Source organism: Eublepharis macularius, chromosome 5 (genome assembly GCF_028583425.1).
Source record: "Eublepharis macularius isolate TG4126 chromosome 5, MPM_Emac_v1.0, whole genome shotgun sequence".
Lineage (NCBI taxonomy): Eukaryota > Metazoa > Chordata > Lepidosauria > Squamata > Eublepharidae > Eublepharis > Eublepharis macularius.
The window spans coordinates 58,758,472-58,781,321 of NC_072794.1; the positions used below are offsets into that span (position 1 = coordinate 58,758,472).

Consider the following 22,850-nt stretch of genomic DNA (forward strand, 5'->3'; position numbering starts at 1 on the left):
GATTGGACAGTTTGATTATGCATCAGGATGGTGAAATACGTCCAAAGAAAGGTTAATTGTTGGTTGTACACTAAGTAGAGTTCTTAAGGACGTCTGAGTATGCAGAAAGCTGAGTGAAATGTAAAGAACTTTTAAGTATGACATGGTGCAGTTGCAAGCAAAGGGAGATTAAATTTAGCTTGTTGAAAAAGAATGAATGTAGCACACCACTAACTATACTCTTGGAGCAGGAGTTTAACTAAACCTTGAAGAAGTTTTTTAACAACTCCCACTGTTTATTTCATATTTGTCAATACATCTAAGGAAACTTCTTTGCTACTGATATAGAAGTTCATACTTAACTAAGTACTACAGCACAGTTTATTTTTAATAACTTATTAATTTGTGATGCTCTGATAGTCATGCTTTTAGAGAGCATAATATGAATAAACCATCTTCAGTTATTCCAGACCTGGTGCCCAGACTGTTTTCATGGAGGGAGGGAGAGAAAGAGAGATGGCAAGAAACCAGCATTAGGTCTGCAAGTTGCTGTTAGCAAATCAGAAACCAGCCTCAGGAATTCATTCTTTCGTCTTTTACTGCAGTTAACATCTGTGTGGACAAATTGCTTAATCAGAGTTAAGAGACAAGGAGAAATTTCATCCAGGAGTTCCCAAGACTAGTTCTTGATTAGCTGTGTTTAATAAAGAACGAGCATTAAGTCTGTATTCCACCCGTCCCTTATCTGATTATCTTCCTCTGCTTTTATTCCTTATTATAATAAGACAAAACAAATCTTAGCACTACAACCAGCTGTATTTTTAGGTCAGGGTAACACCTGTTAAATTCCAACAATATGTATGTTACAATGAAGCATCTTATTATAACAACCTATTTTTTCATGTTTCCTTCCTTTTCTTTTTGAAAAAAAATCCTAGCAGTCATCATTATACTGATGTAGTAATAATAAATAATAAGGCTGAGTAAATAGGAATAACAACTGCGCAGTTCAGTGGCATTCTTTGAGTGATCAAGCACCTCACCATTATATCCACAATCTTTACAAAAGCAGTGAAAGGAAGGATTTTTTCTATCATGGAGTGGGGGCTGAAAGAGATTTACTTGTCTTTGGATATCCAGTAAGTTCATGGCAGAGGCAAGATTAGAGCTGTGGAATTTCTGGTTCACGCTCTTGGCCACTACAATACACCTATTCATAACAAGATTTATTTTATTTATTTAAAAGATCTACATACCACCTCCCCAAATTAATCACCCAGGGCAATTTTCAGCAAGAACATAGAATCATAAGGCCTTAAAACGGTTTCTTAAAATTTTAAAGAAGTAGAAGGAAAAAGTATATCAGATCAGATTAAAGCACGTCATACATAAGATCCAGATAAAACCAACAAATCAAACCCAATCCAGTGTAAGTACTAAAATATCTTAGTAGGATGAGAATAACAAGAGAATATTCATATCCAAATAAGTTACTGTTGCTTAAATTTCACTAGACATCTATTAATTATCACAACATTCAAAAACCAATGGGAGAACATTTCAGTTTGTCAGAACCTAAGAGTAGCATTTCTCAAGCAGAGTAACTTCAAAGGAAAATTGAAGCAAGAGATTGCTGACGAGTTTATTGGAACAGTGGATCCCCCAGGGTTGAATTGGGATGTAGGATTGTTCTCACATTACAGGTGCTAGTTTTCTGCACTTCACACCCAGGCTCTATCAAGCTAACTACAACATGTATTGTAGCTAGCTTCCTGACACACTAATTTACAATATCCCTCCCACCATCTGCCTGGATTGTAAAGAATCTTTCCGTTTTGCACTACTCGTATCCTATGAAGGATCTGACTCTCAAAAACTCATACCTTAGAAATCTAGTTGGTCTTTAGGGTGCTGCTGGACCCAAATTTTGCTCTGTTAATTATGACAAATAAAAGTAGGGATGTATGCATATTGATGAGGAATCATGATTAGTGTGACAGTTAAAAGATGAAAAAATCCCACTTCAGATTTTCAAATTAGCTCATTTCCCCTCCCACTTGTGATTTGTTTTTGGTTAGTGATGCGGCAATTCTGTTTTGCCACTGGAGCAACTATAGGATTGGATACTGTACTCCAAGAGAGCACTTGTTCTCTAGACAATTCATAGCCTGCCTACAGAATAAATTTGAGATAGGTAAAAGAAATTAGGTTCAGAGTACAAGCATTCTCAAATTCCTGGGTGTTCTAGACAAGAGAAGAGCCTCATCCATTAAAATACGTTATACTTAAAACTTCTCCACTTTAGTTCTTCATTTTATACCATTTTCAAATTATATATATATAAATAGATATAAGTATAAAAATAAGATGTGAATGTTTCCAAACCTGTGACCTACATGACTGTTTTGCTTAGCACTTTGCAGAGAAAATTTCTTGCATCTGTTCTGACTTGGACTCTGTATTACCAGTGACAGGGTCAGATGATGCCAATGTGCCAGCCTATTCGATTGTTTGGAATACTTTTCATTTTATTCAATCTAAGTATGTAGACAGAATTCTTGGAGGCTTGAGGCCTACTCCATGCTTGCATAATCCTTGTACTTCCTGACTATTTCAGTTGGCTAGTTGACTGGGTCCAAGAAGTAATTAATGCTTCCTTGAGAGGGGGGTGGTTGCCCTAGCCTTGAAACAGGCTGTGGTGTGTCCACTTTTAAAGAGGCCTATCCTAGACCCAGGAGATCTCAATAACTATTGACCAGTCTCAAATGTTTAATTCTTGAGCAAGGTGATTGAATGGGTGGTCGCTGGATGACTTCAAGCTTTCTTGGTAAGGCAAGATTGTTTCGTTCTTTTCCAGTCTGCTTTTTAAGCCTTGTTATGGGACTGAAACAGCCTTGCTTGTTGTGGTAGATGACAGAGAGAGTGAAACTCTGTTGATTCTTCTGGACCTCTCAGGGGCTTTTGATACCATTAATCTTTGGAGTCTTTCTGGAATACCTTTCCAGGCTGGGATTGAGGCACCATTTTGCCTCCATGGTGGAGGACCGCTGCTCAGCCCTTTGGCCTTTGGATCTTGCAAGGTTCCATCTTTTCTCCTATGTTCTTTAACATCTACATGAAACCACTGTGTGAGGTTATCTGGAGATTTGGGCTGATATGCAGATGACACTTGACTCTATCACATGCTTCCAACAGATCATAGGAAGGGTGTAGAAACCCTGTACCAGTGGGTTTCTAAACTGAAATTTAATCCCAACAGGATGGAAATGTTACTGGTGCATGAAAGGTCTGACCTAGGATTTTAGATGTCCCTTGTTCTAAATAGGGTTGCACTCCCCTCAGTAGATCCAGAGGAATTAGCCATGTTAGTCTGTAGTCGCAAAATAGTAAATAGTCTTAAAGGTGCTACTGGACTCTTTACTGTTTTACTCCCCTCAATGAAACTGGTCCATAGTTTGGGGTGCTCTTGGACCCAGGTCTTCTGCTGGATGTAGGTGGCAGCTGTGACTAGAAGTGCCTTTTACCGGCTTCAACAGGTTAGCATCTGTAATCTTTCCTGGGCAGAAAAGATGGCCATTATGATACATGCCCTGATTACATCTAGATTAGATTACTGCTATGCACTGTACATAGGGCTGCCCATGAGAAGTGTTTAGAACCTACAGTTGGTTCAGAGTGTTGCTGCCAGGATGACTGGAGTGCATCATACTTCAATCTTGGCCCATCTACATTGACTCCCAATCTGTTTCCAGGCACAGTTTAAAGTGTTGATGCTGACCTTTAAAGCCCTATATGGTTTGGGACCAGCACACCTAAAGGACCACCTAGTCTTGTATAAACCTACCTGACCATTATGATAATTATCCAAGGCCCTGCTTTGGGTGCCCTGCCTTCTGATATTATGTGGGTGGCAACCCAATAGAAGGCCTACTTGGTAATGGTGCCAAAACTCTGGAACTCTCTCCAGGTTGACTAATCTGTCCCCTTCTGTTGCCATCTTCCATCAGCATGTAAAGACTGTTTGTTTCATTTGGTGTTCCCTCAGCGATCCCTCATTCCTACCAGTGTTTTAATTATTGTTTTAGTGGTTTGGGGTATATTTTAGCTCTGATTTTAATTGCTTTAATGATGTTATTTCTTGATGGTTTTTAAGATACAATTTTATGTTTGTTTTAATTTGTTAGCTGCCTTGGTGTCTCTTTTGAGGGCAGAAAAGCAAGGTATAAATTTTGTAAAATAAATAAATACACCTTTCTTGCATCTACCTACTAGGATATAATAGGATATAAAGAATTAGTGTTGTTCTATTCTGCTATGTTTCGTTTTAGTTCCTCTGGAAAGAAAAATGATCTAATATAGGTTAAAGAAGATTACTTTCTTATTCTGGTCAACTAGTCATGCACCCCAGAAGATTATTGATTCGTTTAGATTTGACATTTTCTCTAAAATCCAAGATAAAAGGTGAAATGTAGATTTGACTTTAGAACCTATATTTAACACAATTGATAGTACTTTCTTTTGGTTAGCCATGAAAACCTAAAATAAGAGAAAGACTAAACTTATAGGGAGCCATCAAATAAATTACTTGCTTTTTGAAAGCTTCACTGCTACTTAAATAAAGAGTCAAATGACCAAAAGGATCGTTGTGGATTTTCCGGGCGGTATAGCTGTGGTCTTGGCATTGTAGTTCCTGACGTTTCGCCAGCAGCTGTGGCTGGCATCTTCAGAGGTGTAGCACCACCACTGAGAGATCTCAGTAACTCTGAGAGTAACTCAGTAACTCTGAGAGATGTCTGTCTGTTGGTGCTACACCTCTGAAGATGCCAGCCACAGCTGCTGGCGAAACGTCAGGAACTACAATGCCAAGACCACGGCTATAGCGCCTGGAAAATCCACAACAACCATCGCTCTCCGGCCGTGAAAGCCTTCAACAATATATTGACCAAAAGGATCGTTTGCAAAGCAGATCGAGGACTGGAGCTTTGTTTTTAAGTGTCTTGGTTGTGCATCAGCAGCACTCTGCTGGTTCACATCCCACTACTGCCATGAGTTCAGCAGGTGGTTTTGGGTAAGTCGCTCCTCTCAGCCCCAGCTGTATTGTTAGGATAATAATACTGACTTTGTTCACCACTCTGAGTGGGGCACTGTCTAGAAGAGCAGTATATAAGCACAGTTGTTATTACAATAGTGGACCAGCCCTATCTAATGTCTTAGCTGCTGGTAAACGTCATGTTTGTCCACCATGAAGACACATCTTCTGAATTGTCGGATGTGGCTTTGTTTGAGTTGCAGAACTTCAGTGTAGTGTGTGAAATGGACAATTTACATTCAGGTGATATTTTGAAACTAATGTAAAGACACACAAGGTGGTCTGGCCTGGGAGACTATGATTTAGTTTACAGTTGAACCAGGCACTTCTCTTTCTCCTGAAGATATCCACTGATCAAGATAGAAGCCTGGATGGAATTATTTTTAATTGTTGCTCTGAATACACATACTTCAAAAGCTACTTCATACTAACCACTGCTTCATGCTAACTTGGTAAGTTTAAAAAAATCCATATTCTAAATGTGAGATAAATTCATCTAACATTTTTTCACATGGAGGTGTCAGTGATGTGAATGATGGTTGCACCCAGTAGTGCTTGGTAAGTTACTCCTATCTTCATTTCACTAAATTCTTACTTTTGCACTTCACAGCACTGATTTGGTTGAAAGACCTTAGATTTTGTACAAGTGGCAGAGTTATGATGTGACATGTTTCATTCCTTTTAAATGGTCAGTCGTCAGAACGTATGATACATTGGTTAATATTTTCTTTCCTAATTTTTTAAAAATATCTGTTCTCTTGCAGCTCTATTCAGGGGCTATTCTTGAAGTGTGTGGATGAAAATTGGGGAGGTTCCCTCAGGTTCAGGGTAAGTGTAATTGTTCCTTTTTTTAGTGACCAAGAATTGTTGAATCAGAATTGATAATATAAAAAAGCATTTGCACTCCTTTTCTTACAGGGTCGCATTAGACCTAGCTAGTCTACAGTTGGGAAAAAAATATCTGGACTCCAGTCAATAGTAAAGTCTATAACAGAATGAATCACATATAAAAGAGACAGAAAAACTGAGAGTAAATAGCCATTCAAAACTGTAGTTCTTCCATCTGATTCACTGGTAAAAATATGTATATCTCTATGTGTGGCTCAACAACCCCAGTACCTTTATTTCATATGAGAGTTTTCCTAAAATCTGATTCTGAACATGGCCAAATCTGTGGCTACTTAAATCCGGAGTAGAGATGGGCACAAACCAAAAATACTAACCAGAGTTCATCACGAACCAGGCCATTTCATGGTTCGCGAACCAGTGGTTCATTAGAGCCCATTTCTAATGAACTGCCACAAACTTTAGGGCAGTTCATTTGGTTCATTTTTTGGTTCATCACTGCAGACAGCCTGGTGCCAATCAATCAGTTTCCTAGGCAACAAGGAGTTGGGCTTTCTGCAGACCTGCTGACCCAGAAGTGGTGATTTGCTGGCCCCGGAAGTGACGTTTTCACGAACCAAGCGAGCCAGTTCACGAATCAGGACAGGTTCATGAAAATTCATGGTTCATGAAACGTGACGAACCACGAACTGCATGTTTCGTTTTTTTTCTGGTTTGTGCCCATCTCTAATCCAGAGGTTGGAGCTATGAACAGACAAAACAGATCTTTCTACAAACCTGAAAATCACCCAGGATTTGCAGAAAAACACATTGGGAGAGTTTAACACACATACTCCAGTCCCAAAATGATGATAGTGCCTTTAGCCTTAAGAAACTGATGTCCTCAGTGGCCATTGTTAGGCAGCCCAGCCATATATTATTGCTGGCATTCAAGCCTTGCTTTCTGTCAGCAAAAATCAGAAGGAGGAGACAGGGCCATTTCCAGGTCTGTTTTAGCATTTGAGAGAGGACTCAACAGGGTCAGGCCCAGCAGCAACCACAAAGCAACTTACTGCCACCAGACTTGCATTACTCTCAGAGGCCTGCCTGCTTGCTTCTGTTGAACAGCAGCCACCTCCGAAAGCCAGGGTTGTGTTGTGGTTAGATTTTCAGACTAGGATCTGGGAGACCCAGGTTCAAATCTCCACTCAGCCATGGAAGCTCGCTGGGTAATCTTGGGCCAGTTACACGTACTCAGCCTAACTTACCTCACAGGGTTGTTGTGATGATAAAATAGAATAGAAGGGAATGATGTTAGCTGCTTTGGGTCCCCATTGGGGAGAAAGGTGAAGTAGAAATGAAATAATAAATATAGCTGAAGATGGGAAAGTAGATAAAAAGGGGCTGCCAGGGAAGCAACAGAGGAAATAGTGGGGAAGGGGAAAATGAGATACAAGTCCTTTTAGCCCCCCACTTGAAATAGTTTAATCTGTTGGAGCCTTAGACTGACTGAGCAGTAGATACTTTAAAATCAGTGAGGTTTTACTAGACAAATATCTTTTTCCATGCGTATTAGTCAGTATTGTAGAAAGCCCTCCTGGCTTTCTACAAACTGCACAAAACTGAATTCAGGAGGGCTTTCTACCCAGATTATAGGGCTTTGTCATAAGAAATAGATTAGAGAGATGCCCTGGTAGGGACAGGAAGTATAGATTATGCCATTGGGTACTGTCTGCTGATGTAGATATGCTCCTACTTCCTGTGCTGCCTGGGAATGTGGTGGGTTCCCCTTCATTGGCAGTCTTCAAGGAGTAGCTGGATGAATTCTTGTCAGGGATGCTTTAGGTTGTTCCTGTATCGGACAAGGGATTGGACTAGATGGTCTGTAAGGCCGCTTCCAGCTCTACAATTCTGTGATACTAGGGAGTTTCCACATTGCATAACATGCCATGTTAACTAGTTATGCTTTGTTTCAGAAAAATTCCATCTCTGTCCTTGGCTTTATGCTTGTTTCAAATTTTCGGCTTCCATTCCCTATTGTGTCTACTCACTGAATGTTCTAACTGTTATTTGTTATTGTATTTTGCTCATTGAATGTCCTAGCTGTTGAATATATTGTATTTCACTTGCACTGTATAATTCACCTTGGGTCTTTGTGAGAAAAGTGGATAATAAATAATTGCATTCAGCTGCTTAAAATAATGTTTTAAAGCTCACTGCAAATATTAAGTGTGCCTTCTTCATAGTTGTACAGTGTTTTTCAACCAATAACATTCATAATGCTCAGAAAGGAGCATTATTAGAGGGAGGACGTTCCATCTTCCCATTATCCCTGCTTCTCCCCCTCTTGTTCACCCTCACCTTCCAATCACTGCTTTTCTTCCCCTTATCCACTCATTGCCTCTTTCCTTCTCCTCTCTCACCTTTCCATTTCTGCTTCCCCTCCAACTGCCATTCTCTCCCCATGGTTGTTATGACTTTTGTGTAGGCAGCCCTGTAATGCTTACCATGATCTCCTTAAAGTTGCAATACATGTTCCTGTGTACACATTTCTTCTCCATTATTGGGGAGTTAACCTCTCTCATTTTAATTTTTTAAAATAATTGCTGCCTTTTAGCTAACTTGAGAATTCCTCCCCATTTGCAGAAGGTTCTCTGTGTATATCTAGCCTCATTGTGCTGATTTTGGGGCCAAGTTCAGAATTAGATACATGATACTGAATGTCATATTCACCGATCTTCAAGTAGTGTTTTATTTCCATTCTTGGAACATATTTGCTTTGCTTTAAACCATTTGTACCACTATTGTAGTGAACAGACATCTCTTTTCCTATCCGAATGGAAGATTTACTCATCATATCTTGTGGGTAGAAAATCCAAAGTCACGGTTTTTTCCCCTTGGTCACAACTTCCATTATGTTTGTTCACTTTACTCATATTCTTCAAAATGTTCTGTAACCGTGAGTGCCTGGTTTGCTTTGGAAGGAAGTGCTAATTTAATAGAGGGGAAGTAGATTAAGTTCCTAGGTATCTACTGGCACTTCAGCCATCTGCAGCCTTCAGCGGCTTGTTCAGTTGTTGCTGTTAATAGCCTTTTTCCTTCCTACCCCTGTCACTTGTCCTGTTTCTGTTGCGGCGGCAGCCAAGAGTTCCAAGGCTATTTTAAACAAGCCCTGCAGCCTGTTCTCTCCAGTTACAAGATAAGTAGACAGGTTTGGGTACAGGGCAATAGGTACAGGGGGAAAGAATGCAGTAGTGGGAAGCGTCAGTACTAGTTTGTGAAAGCAAGAGGGAGAAAACACTTGGACTACATTTGTTGTTAAGTAACTTTTAAAAAAAATGCTTCTTTGGAGACACAAGCAGATTTTTAAAAAATCATGGTCCTAATTGGTATCTCCTACATTCAGATTAGCTCCCTAGCAGTTTCCTAGCAAATGGTGTTGCTCTGGCTCTAAAGGCTTTATTTATTTCCTTCATGTCACTTGAATGTCTGTCACAGAATGTGAAGCTAGCTGAAGGTCATATTGGTGCTTCAGAAGATGAAGTATTTTTAAGTTATATCAAACTATATAACAACTTCCAAAATTCACTTTTCAATTACTTCCAAAATTCACTTTTCAATTGACTCTTGGCTATGGATTCCACTACAATATATTTTTCCTTGCTGAATATCACAAAAATGTGGCATTTTTAAACTGGGTTGTGCTTGCATTAATCATACAGATGGTGTTTTATTCTGCGGCTAAGCACTGAAATACTCTTTCCCAAAAAAGTTAGTTGGATAACATTATAATCCTTTGGAGGACAGGAAGCTAATAAATGTTTTAAATAAATATATAAAAATAATTGAGGGGAGGGGGGTTGAGGTTTTCTAACACTTTTTTTAAAAAAAAAATTTAACTTCGGTTGCAATATAAATACAATTTAAAGTGAACATGTAACAAAGCCTGACAGCAAATAGTAAATAACCATAGACAAATTTAGGTAATTAACCAGACAGTCAATGATTGGTTGTTGAGCCAAGTCAGAACATACTTAAGTATAAATGGATTGTAGGCAGAGATAAATAAATAAATAAGAGAGCACAATGTATTAGATATAACTCAGAGTTTCATAATATACTTGATTTGAGATGACTCTACATATGAGATCATTTTTTTCTAAATATTCCAACACTGGGATCCAGAACTCCATGAAATTAAATTTGTAATTAGGACATTCTACCAGCATAATTTGATCAGAGATCTTCTCCATAGTAAAATAATCCCAGATTTTTAGGAACAAGTTGAGACCAGTGGGACCTTCTTCTCTCTCCAGCAAGTTGCAATAGTTATTTTTGCAGCTGATAGAAGAATATCTATTAGAGTTTTTTGAGTGGGTAGAATTGTTGTATCAAGCCAAAGGTTTAATAAAACAGCTTCCAGCTTTAAAGGTACTGAGCAATTTGTCATGTTGAAGATAATTTTTATTACTTTTAGCCTGAATTTCTGTGCAACTCCGCCAACAGTGGAGAAAGGTTCCCCTTTTTACCATAACCTTTCCAGCAAGTAGAGGGAAGGTTGTAGCTTAATTTGGAAGGTGTAATGTACCACCACGTTAAGATTTTCAGTGTTTATAGTTTAATATTTATAATTTTGGTACTTAGTATAGCACCTCCTTGATTTAAAACTTCACTATGAAACATCACAATTAAAAAATATTTTAATAATGATGGATCCCATGCAGATACTAGACTGGAAAAACATTGAACAATCATTCACAATTTATAATAATCTTCAAGCACCTAGTTGGACAGCCCCTATCCAAAGAACAAACAACATTCAAAATAATCCCTTTCTTAGTTCAGCTCTCCAAATTTGGGACAAAAAGAGACACAAATTAGTACCACCCATTTCAAAATGCACTTCCTTTTTAAACCAACCATGGTTTGAACCAGCAAAAGCTGCAGATTCATTCCAAAGATGGAAATTAGACAACATTATCAAATTCTACAATGTATTAAGTAAGAATCTCTTTCTGGATAAAGCTAGTTTAGAAGCAAAAGCAAAAAATAATATCCCTTGGTTTGAATACCTACAATTAAAACAACTTATAGAAATGCCAAAATTCAAAGTAGCTTTAACACAACCTAATACAAAATTTGAAATTCTGATAAACAAGAAGCAGGCAGAAAAAAAGGATCAATCTCTAAAATCTATAACATTCTAAATTCAGGCATTAAGCCCTCTCTCCTCCCTTTTTAAAATTGTTTGATGAAACTTGAACCAAGTTAGAATTGGTGGTTCATAAAAGTAAAGTAAAGAAATAGGGTCTGTCCTCTGGTTGCCTTATTTTGTGAGCCACTGCATTGGTAAAATAGGTGTTGATATTCTTAATGAAGTTTAAATCTGATAGGTGTTTTTAAAGAGACTTTTAAAAAGAGACTTGCTGAAGAGACTTTCTTAGTCTACTTGCCCATAATAGCATAGTTTGAATCCAGCCTATAATAATATTAATGAATCTAGCCTATTAATGAAATAATTATAATTTTAATCGTTTTATATATAATTTGTTTTATACTGTCCTCAGTGTTTAGATTATTTTTTGCACAAAATTGGGTTCCCAAGAAGTTAGAACTTTCATTCTAACAAAAAATAATTCCTTCCATAATTCCATCGTAATGTGATTATATGAGCCATTACGGGGACTTTTGAAGTGACTCCATATTAAATCTTTGGAATGTAATAAAAAGAATGCTACACTTTAGGGAACTGTGTGCACTCCCTTTTCTCGCTAGGTATTTCATGTCCAATTTTATTAGATTTCCTAATGGAAGATGTTAAGTTACTTATTTGGAAAGTTCAGGCTTGATTATTTGCACAGAATTATTTTGAGAAAGGTTGGCTGTTTTCCTTAAAGTTAGGATATATAAAAGGTGTTTTGGTTTGAGAACATTGTATAATGTCTTATGTCCCTTGGTATAACTGTGTCTCTATTCTTTCAGCTGCATAAGTGAGTTGTCACTTTTTTGTTGACTTGGCCTGCTGGGAAAATCAGTGCAAGTATTATTTTTCACCCTGATAAAAGTGAAATGTGAGACAATTATTCTTCCCCTGAAGTAACTTTGTTTCAGAGGTTTCTTATCATAAACACAATCATACTGATGGTTTTGTGGTCAATAGAATTCTGTGGTCTCATAATTACTTGGCTGATTTTGGATTAGGACTACTAAGAATTGTGTAGTATATGTATATTTTTTCAGTTCAAAGGTAATCGGTGTAATTCTTCAGTTGTTGCTTATTTATCATAGTACCTTTGGAGTAGCTGGTTTTCTTTAGATATACAGTCATGTGGTGGTGGTAGAGTGCTGTCAGGTCATAACTGACATATGGCGACCCCTGCTGGGGTTTTCAAGGCAAGAGACTAACAGGTGGTTTGCCATTGCTTACCTTTGCATAGGAACCCTGGTCTTCCTTGGGGATCTCCCATCCAGTTACTAACCAAGGCAGACCCTGCTTAGTTTCTGAGATCAGGCTTGCCTGGGCTGTTCAGGTCAGGGCATACAGTCATGTAGGTACTTACAGTCATGTAAATACATATAATTTAGTAGTCCTAGCACATCCTCTAGCAATTTCTCATACTTTACTTTTCCCTTGTTACCTTGAATTATGGGTAGTTGTACAAATTATTCCTTATATATAGTGAACTCCTTCCTTATTTTTGCTAGTGACTAATAACCATTCCTACACTGCACAGCCAAACAAAATTTTGTTCTGGTAACCAGCTTTCCCATCTGTTGACATTACATATCCTATTCATATACTTTGCACAGTGTTTGTCGTTTTCCTGGAAGCTGCAGCTTAGCCCAGCCTCCCATATCCATGTTCCCTGTAATTTTAATTTGTAAACTGTGAATAGGCGGTAATGTTCAGTGTGTTCCAAAGAACCATAATTGGAAGGAAAAAACTGTTCTGCAAACACTTCCACAAATATTCATAGAATACCATAGATAGATTAAAATTATTTAAAAAAATTTAAAAAAGAATACAATAGATAGGTTCCATAGCACTTATTATGCTTCCACTCAGGCAAGAGATTGTGCAGCTGGAAAAATTTCTTGATTTAATTTCATTTTTCTCCTGTAGTGTTATATTGTAAGATGTAAAACACAGGAAGGTGAGATGCCTTCTGTATATGGAAAGGTACCTTGGATCTAGCCCATTATTTCTATAAAGAAACCACTTCTCATTTCAGACTGTAGCTGTGCAATCCTAAGGCCTCGTCTGGCACCCACGGCCATGTGTCAGTGTAAATGCAGTGCAACTCACCTGCTTCCTAAGGACTTTCGTGGGAGAGTTGGGCCAGCCAGCTGAGCCCAGCAAGGCGCAGTCAGGAGTGAATGTGCCATTCTTGCCCAGGCAATGCTGCCAGGATCAACCAGTTGCAGGGCAGCAGCAGTTGACAGTGCCTTGAGTGGCAGGGAAAGGCATAGCCAGTCCCAGGCAGTGTTTATTTATTTATTTATTTATTTATTTATTTCCTATTAATATGCCGCCCTCCCTGCAAGCGGGCTCAGGGCAGCTAACAACATTTAAAAACAATTTAAAACATTATATCTGTATAAATATTAAATATTAAAACACCATTTAAACAGCAACAGTTTGTATTGTGCAGCGGCAGCATCAGGAAGACTTACAATGGTTGTTGTGGGTTTTCCGGGCTGTATTGCCGTGGTCTTGGCATTGCAGTTCCTGACGTTTCGCCAGCAGCTGTGGCTGGCATCTTCAGAGGTGTAGCACCAAAAGACAGACTCTGTCTTTTGGTGCTACACCTCTGAAGATGCCAGCCACAGCTGCTGGCGAAACGTCAGGAACTGCAATGCCAAGACCACGGCAATACAGCCCGGAAAACCCACAACAACCATCGTTCTCCGGCCGTGAAAGCCTTCGACAAGACTTACAATATTTTGCATGCGTACTGTGGTGGACAGTTTTTCACGTGGGGGAGGGTGTTAAATTCCCTTCCCCCCCAGGCCGATGGAGGCCCAACCTTAGCCATGAGCCTGTCTTGCAGGCCCGATGGAAAGACAATAAATCCCACCAGGCCCTGGTCTCAGTAGACAGAGCATTCCACGAGGAAGGAGCCAGGACCGAGAAAGCCTGGGATCTCTTCATGGCCAGGCGGGCCTCCTTGGGACCAGGGACCACAAACAGCTGTTTTTCTCCCGATCGGAGAGTCCTCCGGGGAATATATGGGGAGAGACAGTCCTGCAGATACGCTGGCCCCAGTCCACATCAGACCTTATAGGTCAATACCAGAACCTTGAATCTGATCCGGTACTTCCCATCCCCAGCTGCCACACCCCCACTCCGCACTGAGAGACCCCCATGATCGGGCTTGCTGCACCCCAACAGAGGCACCTGCCCTGAGAGGAGCCCTGCCCCAGGGGGTGGGACACTGACAGTGCAAACGGGGTGTTTGCCCACCTGCTTGTCCAACTCCGTTCCCAACAAAGGGCAGGCTGGCGGTGGAAACACCGCTTGCTTGCAAACTCCTCCACCGCCGCTGCTGTCCCAAGGAAGATGCACCCCTTCCCTGAAAAGTGAGCCCAGAAAGGTGGCAGGACCCGGCAAGGGCCACACTCACAGCCTGCAGCACTTGGGATCAGCCTCCAAAGTAGAGGTGGGGGGACAGGTTCTTCAATGAGTGACAGGAATGCCCACTGGAAACCACACAAGAGGCCAGAAGGCCCATCGGAGATGATGGGAATGAAAAACGCCCATGGTCTTGCAATGGGTCCATTTGAACACATCACTGCATCACAAAGATGCAAGGAGAACACAGGACCTCGAGAGCTATGCTCCAGTCCTGGGGTGACACCTCCCAGAGTGGACTGATGGCCTGCAGGACCAGAGAAACAGCTCCGGGGGCCAGCGTCCGCCCCCTCCCCATGCCAGATTTTTCAAGGCCAACCCTGCTGCCGCAAATAGCGAAAAGGAGGGTGGTCCAGCCTCCTGGAAGAGGAGCCCCAGAGATCCCAAGATGTTGCTCCACATCCCCCATCTCCCAGCAGCAACCCCCACCCCCATTCCCTGCATGTAGTGGTCATCTGCCTGGCTTATCAGATGCCAACAGCTCTGTCTGTCAGAGAATGAGAGTCCCCAGTGGTGCCCCCTCCCGACCCCGCCAGACATACACAGGCAACACTTTAATTCCCACCCCACTGCCTTAAGTTACATTGATGGGGGGAAGGGGGCAGGGAACCTAGACGGGGCCTCAAGGTGCCACTGAACACCTGCTTCTTCTGGTAGCAGAGCCCATCCCATCCACCCAGCCCTGAGCCAGGAATCATTTGCTGGGACATGTGAAAAGACAGCCCTGTGGGGACTGGGGGCTACTGCCATCTACCAGCAAGCAAACAGACAGGAAGTTTGTTGTTTTTCAACACATATTTTATTAAACTGGAAAAGGTGAAGAGATTGTCTGGATATGTGTCTTCCCAACATCCCTTGGCTAGAAAGGAAGCAAAGGCAGTTTGCACAGCAATCAGAGCCGCAAAATCCATTCCTTGTCCTGCTCTTGCAGGGGCAAGTTTGAGATGCAGGCTGCCTTGGGGAACTGCTCCCTGGGCTTGTCCTGAACTCGCAGAGGATCACTGGAGGCTGGAACAGCCATGCTTCTTGGTCTCCTGCAGGAGCGATGCTCCTTGGTCTTCCAGACAAGATGCGACCTGCCTGCAAGGAAAACAGACACATGTGTTACAAGGCACCCAGCCAGGTCCAAGGACAAGCCCAATCTGCAACGTTCGGGGAGGGTGTCCATGGTTGGGAGCAACGGTGGCAGCTCCAGTGTCACTGGTGCAGCCTGCAACCAAATGATGCATGACCCTCTGGCAAGAAAGCACTCTGCATCGGGATGGTCTTATCCTGTGAGGGAGAAAGTAAAGGGGCTGAGCACCCTCCATCAACAGGGAGTTATGAACACCCAATCAACCCAACCTGCAGCCACACTTCCTCCCCTGCCAGAAGTGGCCCCGGCTGAGGGAGTCTGAACAGAGCCCCTAAATGGGTAGCTGGCACCACTCCCCTTCCCCCCCCCCCCATGACTGTGTCAAGAACAGATTTCTAGGCCAACTGCCTTCGTGGCAGGCAGGTGCTGCTGCCCGCCCCCGCCCCCAGCAGTCCTCACCTGCAGAGGATGGTGGTCGGGAGGGTTCAAGTGAGGGGGGCAGCTGGCACAAATCAGCAAGCTAGGGTAGCTGCCACCCCAGCTCCTCCTCACCTGTCAGTGCTCCCTCGCCCCTTCCCAAGCCAGGACTCTCGAGTCAAATAACCTGCAAGAGGACTTGGGTGGTTGTTGTTAGTCAGACATTCTGGACTTTGCTCTTCTTGCTTTGCGTGAGTGCAAAGTATTTTCCACTAAGTCCCCCCAATACACTCGTGGCCCACCACCATGAGCACCCACTCTCTCGCCTTGTGCTCTAAGTCCCTGCAGAAGGGGGCTGCCAGGCAGAGCCTCCAGCCACCTCCCTACCTACTTAGGTTCATGGGCAGCACACCCAGAGGTTATGTAGGATGCCTGGGGAGTGATTGGGTGTGGGGAGGGGGGCTTGTCCACCACCGGGGGTGCATGCAGATTGGTCCCCGCGGCAGTTGCTATACTATGCCCTGTTGGGCCATGTGGGTGGAGCTAGATGCCAGTGGGGGGGGCGAGTTTTCCTGTTCGATGGGTGCCTATGTGCTTCGCCTCCTTTTTTCATTATGTAAGTTTCCACCGCTGCAGCGGGCAATCCCATGCCTCGGACAACTTTGGAAACCAACTAACTCGCGACCCGCCCTCCGTCCCACCCCCTCTGACACCAGCATAGGAACTTGCGCTGCACTTACCCCTCCATTCGGCCGCCAAGTGTGCCCTCTGGCGGCAGCTCATCTGTGGTAGCACGCCTCAGGCAACCACTGGCAGAAGGAGGGTTATGTCCACGTAAGCCTTAGGTCTCTCCCTGTGCGCTTTCTACCTCAAACTTAGGATTATGCTGCCTATGTTACAAGAAAGCTTCCTTGCTCACTTCTATTGCACACTTTCTGAGAAGCTTAAAAAATAAAATTTACTTCAGTGTAGTGGATATATTATTTTCATCTTTAATTCTCATCTTTTTCCTCTTTAAATTAAAATGTTTTGAAGTTCAGTCATCCTCGAACATCTTCATATATTGAAATGTCTTGATAGAAAATGAAATTGTAGCAGGTTGTCCAATGTTTTTATACAAATTCTGGAAGATGTCTCAATTCATTTTCACTAGGTCCTAGAAATCTGTCAGAGCTACATTATTTCTCATAGTTTAAATTGACATCACAGATAGCAGAGCTGGTTAGACTTTTTTATATCTCCCTGAACCCTTTTTTTCTCCGTATAGATCAAGATGGGTAGCTGTGTTAGTCTGTCTGTAGCAGTGAAAAAGTGCAAGAATCCAGTAGCACCTATAACACTAACAAAATTAGTGGTGAGTTATGAACTTTCGTGGGCCACAGTTTACCTCTTCAGATATGAGCATTCATGAGCCACAACTCGCTTCTTCACAGCTCACGAAAGCTCATACCCCACAACTAATTTTGTTAGTCATATAGGTGCTACTGGACTCTTGCTCTTTTCCACTTTCTAGGTATAGTCAGAACTCTTCTATATAACATTTTAGAACAGCAAGCCAGAACTCTACCTACAAATGCAGCTCTTTAAACTGATCAATACTCAGCACAACTTTCATATACGCTACAAGTTTTTAACCTATCAGACAATCAAGCAAGTTGCTATTCATGTGGACAACTAAACATAGTTACCAGGTGAGCAACTTAAGTGCCAGCCCAGGCTTTCAGTGTTTCCACTCTTTCTTCACTCTTGAAGAAAGCTGGCAGCCACCCTAGTATTGCTAGGGTGTAGCAGACCATTGAACCCTGCACATGATATGTCTTTTCACAAGATGGAGAAAGACTAAGGGCCTCTATGCAGGGACGGGAAATAAAGGTCAGGCAACTAGAACAGGATGAGTGCCCCCTCCCAGCAATACTGGGTTCCACATTGCCCAGGTACCATTTTCCCCCACCTGTTTCCATAAATTCTAATCACAGGGCCCAGTCATCATTCAGCAGCTGCCTCCTTCACTTGAAGTAGTGATTATTCTTCCTTAGTTGCAGTTGACATGAGGAATCTTCATCTGGGTAACATAGCTTTGGAAAAAATACTGTATCTGTGTGATATCTGACTTGCACCCTAATAAAGACATTTAGTTAACCATAGACAACTTGTTACAGTTCTTCTTAGCTCTTCCAATGCATTGGGGTGTCACAAAATTAACAGAGTGCTTTTTCAGCTAGTAGTTGGGGGGCGGGGTTGTGATGGTCAGAAACAGGATCACGTTCCTTCCGAATGCATCCTGTCTACTAGCTCAACCTTCCTCACCTGCCCTTCAATTGCACAATACTTGTTGTCACAAATTCTTATTGGACAATAGGTGAGGAGGTAAGAATACTAAAATTGGCAGAAGCATGGAATAGTAGTCTAAAATCTGCTGGACATTTTCCAGCCTTGACTTCTTAATTTGTGAATAAAACCACTTAAACTTTAATGCTTGAGAAGATGACATTCCTTATGATGGTTTTATATACTAATTGAATAACTTTCTTTCCCCCCCCCCCTCCAAATGTTAGCTTTTGTCAGGAGTGACAAGCCTAAACTGTTCAGGGGACTGCAGATCAAGGTGTGTACTGATTTTATTTGTTTGTCTTGTCTCATCATTTATTTATATCTCATTAACTATTATCTTAATACAAGATAAATGTTCATCTAGTATATCTGTAACATATTTAGTGGGAGATAATCAGTATTTTTCAGGTGGGACCAGACTTGGTTTAATATAGAGAGGATGATCTGAGTGAATGTGGGTTTGATTGCTATTTCTCTATGGAAACAACCATCTTGATGGGAGTGACTTGTTATAAATCTTACGTTAAAGACTGACAGATGCATATATAATGTCCCAGGTTTCAGTTTCAAAATCAGTGCAATATTGGTAAAGTATTTCCTAATTATCCAGTTGACAGCTGCATGAGGCCCAGCTGTAGCAATGATGCCCAGCAGCACACACATTCTCCCCACCCCCCTGATTTTCCATGAATTTTAAAGGATTCAGAGGATGTCTTCTATGTTGCACAGCTTTGGAGCTGTTAGAGAATTTCCTGTGACTTGAACCCTCCCCAGAGTCTGGGCCTCTGAATCAGTCTTGGGAGGAGATGTGTTCATTGCAACCCCAAATAATGATTGGTTGCTGAGCCAAGCCAAAATTCGTGGATCTCTACTCAGCTGTCATTAATGCTATTTTTCACCCCTCTTTTTTGAAGAATCCTATATTTTTACCAACTTTTTTTCTTGATTTGTCTATTTTATTCAAGTATGCTCAGTTTTTCTTCTTCAAAACGCTGTCTAGCATGCCATTCTTTCCTCCAACTGACTCATCGTTGGTGCAGTGTTTGTTTCTTTCGGCAAGAAAACGGGCAAAGAGCCCAGGGTAGCTAATGTTTGGTTTTTACATTTATATAAAGTCTAATGAGAAATCAAATTGGAATTCTTTGAACAAGTTCCTCAAATATATCATGATGACCAGTGATGATTAGCTTTCTTTGTTTGCGTGTGTGATATCTATAATCTCCCATAGTTAAGCTGTCCCAGAATTTCAACTGCCAGAATTTGGAAGTGAAAATTTCTTGGCTTTAAGCTGCAGTTCACTTTTTTTAAAATCTAACCATTTTTCAAATAATGCAGTCCCCATCTTAGCAAATGATAGAATTCCTAGCGATTATGATGGATATTAATTTGCAGCCTTCGTCATTAGGTTTCTGTAGCCAAGCATAGACATCTATCATTTCTGTAGGGTAGCTACTGTAACTTTGACCCCCACGTTGAAAGCACTAAAGGTCTGCTTTTGGCTTCTTATTCAAAATGTATGGAACGTATTATTTTCACACCAGGCCACAACAATAAATTCAACTTAAAATTGATGCTTTAATCACTGGCATGCTCAGTTTACATTTGGATGGAAGAAGAAGAGGTTGACAAAAGTTTGGTGGTTTGAATCACAGATGGACAATAATTCTTAACTTTTTTTGTCTTTGTAGTATGTGCGTGGCTCTGACCCTGTATTGAAGCTCTTGGATGATGGTGGGAACATTGCTGAAGAGCTAAGCATTCTCAAGTGGAATACAGACAGCGTGGAAGAATTCCTAAGTGAAAAACTAGAGCGCCTCTAAATCTTGGGGGGGTGGGGATTCCCAGTCTTTTTCTTGCATCATTTTTCATTATAGTAATCTTCTCAGACAAAGTGTGATAAACCCCGGAAATCATTCCAGCTTCTGCATTAATTTTAAAGCTATCCCATATTGTGTTGTTCTCAACATCTTTTAATTAGAAACAGAAGCTTCAAGCACAGCACATTTGACAAATTGGCAGGCTCAACAAATGGCCTGTCCTCGTACATTTCAGCTCATCTTAGTGGATGGAGATCATTAATGAAATACTTTGAGACAAATGTAATGCAAATACTAAAATTTGTTATAATTGGGCTGCCTTTTTTTTTACTGGCAAGCCTGTTTGTCAGCTCCCAATAATTGAGATGATTACTATGCTTTTTTTACATGCTTCCTCTCTTTGTACTGTAATGGAAAGTTGGAATCAAATAAGATGTACTCTACCTCCCAAAGAGATGTCTGCTTGCCTCCCCTGCATTTTTGTATTTTCCAGCTGCCCTCTTTATAGAAACATTATTTACAAGATTCATAATGCTCTCAAAAAATAATTTGGAGTCTTGTTCAGATGGAGGAACTCATGCTCTGGAGAGACTGGAGAACACTAGGAAAATGCACTTTAATGATGGCTACATGGAAAGCCTTGGCAAAAGGCATGTGTAGGTCTGATATCAGGTGTGATTTCATTAAATGTTTCTTCATTCAGCAGACATGTGTTCAGTGGAGAGAGAATATGTTGATGATGGCAATAAACAACAATATCTGTTTCAAATGTCTCATTCTTTCAGAAGATCATTGCAAAAATAGTCGTCTTTAAAATATTTTGGTCAGCTACTTTGGACAAAGAACAAGATTTAAGTTTGGGAGCATCTAGCACCTGAGAGCCAATTTGGTGTAGTGGTTAAGAGCACGGGACTCTAATCTGGAGAGCCAGGTTTGGTTCCCTACTCCTCCACGGAGCCAGCTGGGTGACCTTGGGCGAGTCACAGTTCTCTGGAACTCTCTCAACCCCACCCACCTCACAGGGTGATTGTTGTGGGATAATAATAACACTTTGTAAACCACTCTGAGTGGGCATTAAGTTGTCCTGAAGGGCGGTATATAAATCGAATGTTGTTGTTGTTGTTGTTGTTGTTGTTGTTGTTGTTGTTATTATTATTAGAGACCAACAAGATTTGACTCTTGAAAGGGACAAAGCTTTCATAGAGTATATATCAGTTTATATGAGTAGTGAGTTGGATCCAGGGTAAGTTTTCTGCTCAAGGCATTTTGTCAGAAGATCAGAAAGTCTCTGCCTCTCCCACTCCTACTGTAGCCCACTTATGTCCCTGAAACGCTGCAGGGGGGTAGGTGGAGAGAGACCTTCAGAAATAGCATGGCACACAAATCAGGAGTCTGCAGCAGGAAGAGGGAATTGGTGGAAATCACTCATCCCCTGCATTAACGAAATATTTAGTCTGGATCGAATGCAGTGTATCTGTGGAGCTTTCTTTAGTATTCAATCTGTTTCATTGCAAAATCCCTTTTTAGATATTGCTTTAATCCTTTTCTAACATTCAGATTGCTCAAATACACCACTCCTAGGCTATTTCACACACATTTTTAGGTGGGCACCTACATTTGATTTGTGTGTGTATGTATTCAAGTTGCATCCAGAAGTGTGAAGGGAAAGGCTGGCATTCAGGAATGAACAAGTCAGTGCAGATAATACATAGGTATTGTGCATGGGATGCAATTCTTTAGCAATGACAATTGCTAGAGTGTCAGCTCTTCTTAACAACCACTGATTGCAATGGGAGACTGTTAAACAGACTTTAACTCTCCTGTTGAACAAACAGACTTCAAAGTGCTTCTCTTTAGCTGGATTGTGCCTTTATGTTTTTTAATTTTAAAAGTTACTGAAAGCTAGATTTTGATGCACTGTGCAAGTTTTAATCCAATCACTATAAAGAAAAGCTGTAAAGCAAATATCTTAATCAAAATCATTAAGGAAAGGAAGGAGAGAGGAGCAAAACGGAAAGAATCGGGGGGGGGGGTTCTTCACTTGTTAAAACAGTACAATGTGGACAGCTGTGAACCTGCCCAGCAATCTTAACAAATGTCATCACAAAGATTGGTTTCTTTTAAGTTAGTCTGCAGAATAGATTGTTTTTGTATAGACCAGTGTTGTTTCATTTTGGAGTTTATTATAGGTAAACAGAACATTCTCAGACTCCTACTGGAAGGAATAGATTGCTTTCAGGGTTAAAGAAACAGTGCTGTCATTGAGTCAAGAATGGGCCAAGAAGACAAGAAATGCAGCTTATTGATGATCTTTGCATTATTGATCTGGTCCAGGACTGTCTTGCATACTAGAATGATCTTTTATAATGTTACAGAAGTTATCAGTCTGCATTACAATGCTCTAGCCTTAATGAGAGATGCCATTAAATGGCTATTCTGGTCCCCTTCTCGGCTCCCTCCCAACAGTCTGTACTAGGCAAAATTAAGCTCAGCCTTCCTGGAAATGTCTGATATGACTGACTGCATGTCATTCCACCCATCACTTCTGGCTGTAGTAGGTGATCCATCTGCCCAATTCCAATACTTTTTTCTATTCTGAAGTGATACGTTTTTAAAGGAAGTGGGTTATATACAAGTTTGTATTAATTTTTAATTTTATTTTTTAGATGTCAGTTACTGTATCTA

At 41.1% G+C, this 22,850-nt stretch overlaps 1 protein-coding gene across 1 annotated transcript in view; it reads left to right on the forward strand.

Annotated features, from left to right (window-relative positions):
* The window catches only part of SELENOF (selenoprotein F), a 42,836-nt gene extending 21,902 nt beyond the window's left edge, over positions 1-20,934 (forward strand). The window contains exons 3-5 of the mRNA XM_054981467.1: positions 5,833-5,896; positions 18,573-18,622; positions 20,037-20,934. Of these exons, the coding sequence (XP_054837442.1) occupies positions 5,833-5,896; positions 18,573-18,622; positions 20,037-20,168 (246 nt within the window). The 3' untranslated portion in view covers positions 20,169-20,934. The remainder of the gene's footprint in view (positions 1-5,832; positions 5,897-18,572; positions 18,623-20,036) is intronic.
* The last annotated feature ends 1,916 nt before the right edge of the window (positions 20,935-22,850 follow it).